This window comes from Acanthisitta chloris, unplaced genomic scaffold (genome assembly GCF_000695815.1).
Source record: "Acanthisitta chloris isolate BGI_N310 unplaced genomic scaffold, ASM69581v1 scaffold13833, whole genome shotgun sequence".
Taxonomy (NCBI): Eukaryota; Metazoa; Chordata; class Aves; order Passeriformes; family Acanthisittidae; genus Acanthisitta; species Acanthisitta chloris.
Genome location: NW_008664401.1, coordinates 54,408 through 63,348, shown reverse-complemented (window position 1 = coordinate 63,348; position 8,941 = coordinate 54,408). Strand labels below are relative to the sequence as shown.

The following is an 8,941-nucleotide window of genomic DNA, read 5'->3' as shown; positions in this document are numbered from 1 at the left end:
TAAGGAAATCCTGTGAAGAGAATGCTGGTTTAAATTATTTATTTGAAGAGTATGCAAATTTCTCTCTCTCTCTTTTTTTTTTTATTTTTTTTGGTAAGGTTGCTTGTGAAGCACATTGAGGTCTGTATCTTTAGTGATGACTTCAACTGGCTTAATTATTGCATTGTTTTCCATTCTGTTGAATCGTTGCATTGAGCTGAAAGGAGGAATCATTAGAAAATAGCTATTATCTTGGTATCGGGGGTCACTGGAGAAAGTGGGGACAGTACTAAAAAGAAGGATAATGTTCTTAAATAGATGAGTGTGAAAGATGATCCCTTTTTACAATAAGTCCTTAGATGAGCTTGTGTTTATAAAGAAGTCTAAAAATTACTGCTTACATGAATCAGTAGCTTTTTTAGCACTGCCTTGTAAATCCTTTTGTTCTTTTCTAGGAATTGGCAATTTTGTTAGTTTTAGTCTGTTTCTTGATGTTCTATAACAAGTTAATAAAATTCTGTCTTTCAATTATGTTTTCTCCACCATTTCCAAACCTTGAAGGTACTCCGTTCAGTTTTAAGTTTCTTTGGGTATACTTTTCTTGCTGTAATGTGGAAAAAGTTCTCTGAATAGTTAACTAGGGTGGAGAGAAAAAGGATGGGACATATATTTTTCATGATTGGCAGTTCTTAAATGCATCACAGCTCATAACTGGACACCCCACACCGAAGAAGTTGTTTGGAATAGCTTTGTCATGTCCTTGAATTAAGGATGCAGCCTCCATCCCTGCTGGGAATAGACTCCTCTGCCAAGTTTTTCTCTTAGGCTTGATGGATCTGGGCACCATGCTGTGGTAGCACAACTGTAACACTCTGACTAGACCTGGCCAGGTCTCCACACACTGTCAAATGAGATAAAAATAACATCTGTTTCCACCCATCTGTGTAGATGTCTTTCATAATAGCACTTTTTTTCTGGTAGGAAAAACTCTCTTTGAATTTCAATACTAGAAATGTATTGTTTGCAAGCAGCATTCAACTGGAATTTTTTGTATTTAAATAGTTATTTCTGATGAGCAGTTATGTGATCCAGGTTCATTTTCCGTAGTGTTGTAACTTATTTTCAGCTAAAGAGTTAATTAGATAAATGTGCCTTGTCAAAGCAGAATCTTGGCATGTGTCCCAAAAAGTACTGGTTGAGAGCTGCAGTAAAACTGGAAGGCTAATGGGGAGGAAATCAAGAGTTGACACTACTGTGATTTGGGATGGTTTTTACTCTCAGCTAAAAGCACCGAGTGTTCTACTACATTATGCTTCGTCATTGCTTTCAGGATGCTCAGAAATATTCACAGATGCAACCCTTTCTCCTAAAGCTGAGTTCCATTATGGCAATGTGAGTGCTTATCCTGAACTCACTTTTGTGGAAAAATTCCTTGAAAGTGCAGATTTGCAGTGTTTCAGCATCAAAATCCATATGCTATGGCACAGCTGTGCTGTGGTGCTCAGTGTTACTGATAGGATTTGCTTGTGGATGTCCAGCACCAAGTACATCACTGATACCAAATGATCAACTTTGAAATATCAGAGTTGTGGGGAGGTAGAATTTGGAAGGATGATATACTGCTTTCTGAAATCTTTGCAACCTCTTTCTGTGCTATTCTCTAACAAAGAAATAAGCTTTTTTAACCCGAACTTCTTGTTCACTTAACAGGTATAGTGGGTGCAACAGAAGCAGTTAAGGAGATCACACTAGACAGTAAGGTACTTGCTTTTAAATTTTTCTGTTGCTTTTTTAGAGGACCTAAGGGTAGTAGAACTTTTACCTGTAGCAATGAAGTTACTCCCTGTGTAAGATTAAAATATGCTTTCTCACTAGGTGTGTTGCAGATACACGTTGACCTTCAGAGCCTGTGATATTAGTCTTAAGCATGTTCATCTTGTTATTGCTGTGTTTACTGACGAACTGTTCTTTATGGAATGTTTTTAGCTAGTGTGCTCTTGTGCTAGGCTTCTGCAAACTGAAGATGAAATTCTGTTTACACTGATAACTCACCTGTGTGTTTTAAGAAACTAATGTTTGGAGATCCAGTGTAAATAAATTTTTATATGGAAAAATAATGTAGGGATGTCAAGTATTTCTTCATAAACTTTGACTACGTTTGGTCCTGTTTGACAGGCTTGTGCCCTCCTGTTTATAAATACAAAATCAGTTTAAATGTATACATCTTACAAAGTCAGCAGTTTCTGTGCATGTTTCCACAAATTCATTGTAGCAGGAGAAAGTCTGAAATTTTAAGTTCTCAGGAAACCAAGAACAGTTGGAAGTACTTGAAATGAAAATGCATTCATTGGCTAAGATGTTTTAGAAATGTGGAGAAAGTCACAGAGACACAAAATGTTTTTAAAGATGATTTGTTAAAGTGAAGTTCTGTCTGTGTGCTGTGAGAGTTTGTTAAACCTCCAAGCACAGAGTTTTGGATTTTAAAAATTAGGGGAAAAGAGAACAGGCTGCTACCACAGAATTGTAAACAGCTCTAAATGCCATTGACATGATGAACTGTGAAGTAGGTGTATTTCAAGTGAAACAGTGCTGAATATAGTAAAAATACTGCTTTTTCACAAGTCAGTAACGTAAGGGTGGAAGAAACAGTCTAAGGAATTGCTAAAGGTGATCACTATTTTGCAAAGCACAATACCTGCACAGTGCTACTGTGATGCATAAGTGCTGTTGCATGTTTTGAATTGGATTTCATCTCTTATTTGTAGAGAAGCCTGCTTGCTTGGACCACAGGTCCAATCTGAGGGGACAACTCTGTTTTGCTAATGTTCTGTTTAACAAAGCACTTTGTAACTTGGTTTCTTACTCATTTTGGTGGTTTGGTTTTTTTAATGAAGAAACCAGCCACCTGATGCCAACAGTTAGAGCAGCTTCTACTTGTAACAATGATTTGGAGTATTCTCCTAAAATCTTCATGAGACCTGGGTATATCAAGACCTCCTCCCTCTGAATTTCACTGGAGGTGTCTGTTGGGTTCAAATGCTATGCAAGGCCCACAAGAAAAGGTTGTCTGTGGGCTTGTGCTGTGTTCATTTCTGTTGGACTATGGTTTCAAAATGTGACATCTTTTGGGACTCTCTTGTGTTTTAAAAACAGTTGTGGAACTGGACAATGGTTGTAGTTGGTAGAATTGGATGATACTTTTAGTCATATGATTTAGTTTTATGTAGTCCTGCAAGGATCAGGGAGTTGGACTCAGTCATGCTTATGAGTCCCTTCCTTGTGATATTATAACTGCTGCACATTTGGCTGTGGTTTAGAACATATGAAATCTTAATCTTTGTGGTTAGTCTTAGCTGTTTTGTCACCACCTTTCGTTTGAGATGGGTGAGTCTTTTGAAAAATTACAGGCTAATGCCATGGTCGTTCTTCTTTGCTTAGGATTTAATAGCCATGGTCGTTCTTCTTTGCTTAGGAATTAAATCATTGCAGATTGCAAAGTCAAAGCAGAACTTTTTAAGTGGATTTTTAGTGTCATAGTAGGACTGTGAAGCTAAAATGGGTTAATAAGCAAATACTTGTGTTAAGTGTAGTCTTGCTTAATATTGCAGAAATTATTTTTCTGGTTCGCTGAATATGTTGACTGGAATGAGCCCTTAAATTTGCTGAGGCTGTTAGGCTGTGTAGATGCAACAGTCTTTAAAGCAGTGTTTTTAATTTAAATTCTGAAGGATAATATAAAAATACCAGAGTGTTCAGCATCTTGTGAAGATGATGATGAGGAAGATGAAGGCGAAGCTGCAGACATGGAAGGTATTTCCTGAAATTGGGTGGGACACACTTTATTTCAGGCCTTTAACTATAGCAGTACACTCTGAGAAAGCACCACTCTTGCTTTTCTTAGAATGCATGCTGAAAAATCCAGCAGGCACATGCTCTTCATCATCTTTTATGTGGTCTTACCGATGCATGCTTACTCTAACTTGTGTACCAAAACCTGTGTGAATGTTAGTGACTGGGAAATTAGTTTGTGGAGCTGAACAGATCCAAGCAATTATAAACTGGGGATTTAGCACAGGTTCTTTACTGCTTTATACCTACACTTAGACTCAATCTGCCTCTGTAAGACCACTGAAGGATTGCTCATCAGCTGCTTTACTGTACTCTTGGTCAAATTTTTATTAAAAAGGGAATGGTCTGGTTTGGGGATTGGGAAATTTACCTGCCTTAGATACATGTAGATATTTTTTTTAAAGGAGTTGTTTCTGAATGACAAATATGATGACTAGCTACAAGCTGAACAAAAAATTTTATGGGTCTTCTTTTCAGAGTATGAAGAAAGTGGGCTATTGGAGACAGATGATGTGAGTGAACAGTTCTCTATCTTGTCTGTTACAATATAACCACAAGCAGAGAAAAAATAATGATGACAAATGGATGAAATAACAGGTTTATGAGTAGTAGGATTACTGAGTTTGTTTTCCTATGGATTTGTCTCCTGGCAACCTACTGCAGTAACCTGAATCCTTAAGGTCCTCAAAGGTTTTGATCACAGAAATTTTGCTTGGTTTTGGTAATCCGTTTCACTCTTTTTACACACAGTGCTGTATTCATGGGAAGCAAAAAATGCAGCGTTTGTTCTTGAGGCTTATATATGGGGGACAAGTGGCTTGTAGGTTCATTAGGTTACACTGGTGCATCAGGCTGTCTGTCATGGACAAAAACTGGGAGCATCATTATTTGTGGTATTGTCCTAAGGGCTTTGTGAACCTGCATAAACCAAGCCCTCTATCTCCTGAATTTTGTTGGAATTGTCTGTTTTTGTGAAAGGCTGTAGGGGGTTGTGACAGTGTAGTTGCGGCTTCCTTAAGAAATTTGACCTCTTCTGAAAAGTAAAAAAAAAAACCCACCAAAATTAAAACCAAAAAATGCTTGGTGGAAGAGAAACTGATACTCTCAATTTAAAGATAGAAACAAACCCCAAAAGTCTGTTTTTTTAAATGCCCACTTAAGAACAGTAATTAAAGTTTTACTGTTTTAGATAACTACTTACGGTGGGAAAGGAGGGAACCCAAACAAGACCATACTAATCTTGTCATTTTTACCTTGAACTAGGCAACGCTTGACACAAGACAGATTGTGGAAGCTAACAAAGCTAAAGTGGATGTTGGAGGGGAAGATGCTATTCTACAGACTAGAACCTATGACCTCTACATCACTTACGACAAATATTACCAAACTCCAAGGCTCTGGTTATTTGGATATGATGAGGTATAGCCATGTTGCGTTTTTTTCCCTACTTCTGTGAAATTAGACTCACTGTTCAATAGCAAAACTATTGTGTGGCTTATTCACAATAGAAATTTAAAGGGGAAAATGGTGAGAAAACCATTAAGCAGGCTTGTAGGCAGGACTTGGGTACCTGCAAAAAGTAGGAACAGTTTCACTGTAAATTGCACATGATAACCAAGCGCATTTAGAAGGAAGCAAGTCATACTTTGTCCCTGGAGTTTGTTAGCACTGTAGAGCTAGTGACAACCTCAGTAAACTCAGACAAATAAATCTTTTCATCGTCTTCAGAGGGAAAAGATTAGATAAATCATTCTTCCCTTTAATGACTAACTTCCTCGAGTTCAAGTTAATTAGGGCTTAGAGCTCAGATACTGAGATGGGAACCTAGTTGGTTGTCAGATATATCAACCTTACCATTCCAAGAAAAATCCATGCTGTACTATTTCTATACCATATGGATTTTAACACAGTCAGTTCTTTCAGTGTACCTTCAGAACTTTTGTATTTTAGATGCTTATAATTTATGGTGTGTCTTCTGTTAATGATGTTAGAATTGCTGAGGAGCAAGATTCTTTGTTATTAATGCTTTTTTCCTCTGTTCCTTTTCCCTGTGTAGCAACGGCAGCCTTTAACAGTAGAGCATATGTATGAAGATATTAGTCAAGATCACGTCAAGAAAACAGTGACCATTGAAAACCATCCTCATCTTCCTCCACCTCCCATGTGCTCAGTTCATCCATGCAGGTAAGTGTTTCTGGTCTGATTCAGCATGCAGATACAAGGCACTATGCTGTTCTTCCACAGTGGGCTGTGATGGTGGGCTTTTAGCTTCTGAGGCAGTATGAAAGGGAGATACCACTGTCTCTCTGAATTCATTCCAGTGCTCACTGAGGGCAGTGTGTTCTGCAGTTAGAACTGTTTTCTCTCTAACCAACTTGCTTTTACTCTGCTTACCTATGGACTCCAGAAGATGGCAGGCTACTAGAACTCTATGAAGTGAAGTTCTCCTATAGTTTCATCTGATTCTTTGGGGGAAGGTTCTACTAGTGATTCTCTAATTGCCACCCTGAAGTATTTGTTGAACACAATTGCAAAGCATATTTGTGTTTTTAGGGTTTTTTTTCGGTTGCATTTTCCATGTTTTTCACCCAAGACATAAAGAACATTTTGTCTTAGATGTAGGCCCTTACATCCTTTTAGGTGTCTTAGTGATACAAAGCCAGTATCTTAAACAGTGTAAGTCCTCACCTTGATAATGTGAAGTTCTTGGAGATATGAGATTGGGCTTTTATCTAATTTTTTTTAAAAAAGGAGATATCCTTTGTAGTCTTGCATATGTACCGCTCCTTTCAGTCTTTTCATTTTCTTTGACTTAGAATCACTTCTGGAATCCATGTCACTAGCTGAGATGTCAGGTATAATCAGCTGGTTGTTGGCAAGCTTGTGGTAGTTTTTGCAGTCTCAAAGTATTCTTGTTTGGGTTTAGCAATTATTTGATCATTAGTCTTGGGAAAGGTATTCCGTTCTTTAGAGAGAGAGCAAGGGAACTTTGCAATGAATATTTTATGGCTACTTTTAATCTTATTATGAGGATATATATTCATGGGCCTTGTAAATGAGTATCTCGTGTTTCTCTTAGTTCATAGTTCACTGCTTTACAACAGTCTTTGTTTTCACCAAGCAGTGAGGCTTATGTCTGGACAGTATTGAGCAGAGAAGCTGTTGTACAACTGGGAAACAACCTTTTGCCCTGTTTACTGTCTTGTAGAAATTTTTGAAGTGGTAAAGTTTATTGTTGATCTTTAATCAAGTTTAAGTCTGCACTAACACAGAAATGTTGGTCTTGGTGCTCAAGAGCAGGACAGGAAGCAGAACTTAGAAAATTTAGAAAAATAATAAAGAAATAATAGAACAGAAAACAGAATAAAGCCTCTGTTAATCTGTGGGACCACCCACATGTTGAATAGTGCAGTACAGCTCCGGTCATCTGTTCTGTAGTCTGAGGTGAAGGAAGACAAAAACTGGAAATTATGTGGAGTCTGGGATAACTGAGATTATGAAGCTCTTCCCATAAGAAATGATTGAATAACCTTGGACCCTTCAGCTTTGGAAAAAGCTGAGCAGGGAGTTCTGATCTCAGTGACCTTCATTATGAGTGACACAGAAGGTGAAGTAGTAGGCTTTAAGTTTTTTTCCAGTACTAAAACTGCTACTCACTGCTGGCGTGTTCAAAGCCAGAAATGATTAATTTCTGCACACAGCACTTAATTAAGCTGAGTATTTATTTAACCAATGTGGTGTTAATGAAATAAAAATTTGTCAAGAGTTGTTAAAAGTGTAGTTACTAGAATGCCTCAGAATTAGAAAGTCCCTGGTTGCATACTGCTGGAAAATAATCATGCTTTGGACACTATGTTCTTGCTCTGGCCTCTTTCTTGAGCACGTACGGTAAGATAAGAAGCAGGATGGGGCAGAACTTTGATCCTGTTAGGTGTTCTTGTGCCTTGTATGTCAACTTGTATGTACGTCAGTTGACTTTGGCTGTCTTACTGTTTGCTGTCGCTAGGGTTCTGGAGAAAACATGGATGCAGCTCTTTGTGCAGCTAGTGAAGGAGTGTCAGATGGGATGAATGTAGGCAGGCTTAACAGACTGACTAGGAAGAAAAAAGTGAAAAGAAAGCTTAAAGACAAGACATAAATCTAGCGTTTGCTGAGAGCCCTGCTACTAAATTGTTTGGGAAGAAGCTCCTGTTGATGGTTGCAGGCTGGGAGGGCAGTCAGAAGAAACGTGGATGACAAGGTATTTGGGCATGACAGCCCTCATGGGCTAGGTAGAACTGCACATTTTATGTTGGCCTGTGGCTGCAATGTAATCTGCTTAACTCTGGTAACACCCTTGCAGGGTAAGAACCAATGTAAGGAGACAGATTTGATGCAAGTTTTAAGTATGGAGGAAACTGTCTAGGCCTTCTCAGAAAGCAATTCTAGTTGACCAGCAACTGCTTAACACTGGAAAGAGGTAATCTTGAAACTGTGAAGAAAGAGACTGAAAGTGTATCCAAAATGAAGGTTTGAAGTATGTTCTCTTACTCTCCAGGGTGAGCTGTTCTGTTTTTTGAACTTCGTAAGGCTAGCAGCTAAGGAGATCTGGGCTTCTGAGGTAAAAAATAATGGCCAAAAGTGTTTTGGTTTTAGTTCAGCTAGGAAGCACCAGTGTGTAGCTCTGTGGCAGTTCCGTTCTTGCATGTTACAAGAATTGTGTAATGTAGGGTATTTGTATGGTCCTAAACTAACTTACCTATTTCTTGTGATGTGAGTATCCTTATGTCATGCGTCAGAGAAGGGAAAGAAACGGCAGTCGGATGCTGCCGTCAGTTGCTTCTATTTTGAGTAGTTAGTTGAAATTGTTCATCTTGCAGCTCTGCTGATAGTTGTATTTCTTGTCAGCATGTTTCTGCTACTGGGAGGAACATAGTCAACTTCCTCATTAATTGCTGTAAACTGCTATAATCACAATTCTCAAGGTTTTTTTCTGAGTGTTATGAAGGGACTATCAAACAAGTTAACTGCTAAACACATTTACAATTAAATTGTAATTGCTTGAGCTAATTCTAAGGGCTTGTTTTTCTGCATTTCAGAGTAAGTGGTGATAGGCTTCTGAACTCTTTTTCCT

At 38.3% G+C, this 8,941-nt stretch overlaps 1 protein-coding gene across 1 annotated transcript in view; it reads left to right on the top strand.

The window, feature by feature from the left end:
* The window catches only part of ATG3 (autophagy related 3), a gene marked incomplete at its 5' end in the record, with an annotated part of 20,142 nt that overhangs the window by 6,493 nt on the left and 4,708 nt on the right, over window positions 1-8,941 (top strand). Inside the window, 5 exons of the mRNA XM_009071341.1 lie at window positions 1,690-1,739; window positions 3,708-3,789; window positions 4,306-4,340; window positions 5,092-5,247; window positions 5,885-6,012. Of these exons, the coding sequence (XP_009069589.1) occupies window positions 1,690-1,739; window positions 3,708-3,789; window positions 4,306-4,340; window positions 5,092-5,247; window positions 5,885-6,012 (451 nt within the window). The remainder of the gene's footprint in view (window positions 1-1,689; window positions 1,740-3,707; window positions 3,790-4,305; window positions 4,341-5,091; window positions 5,248-5,884; window positions 6,013-8,941) is intronic.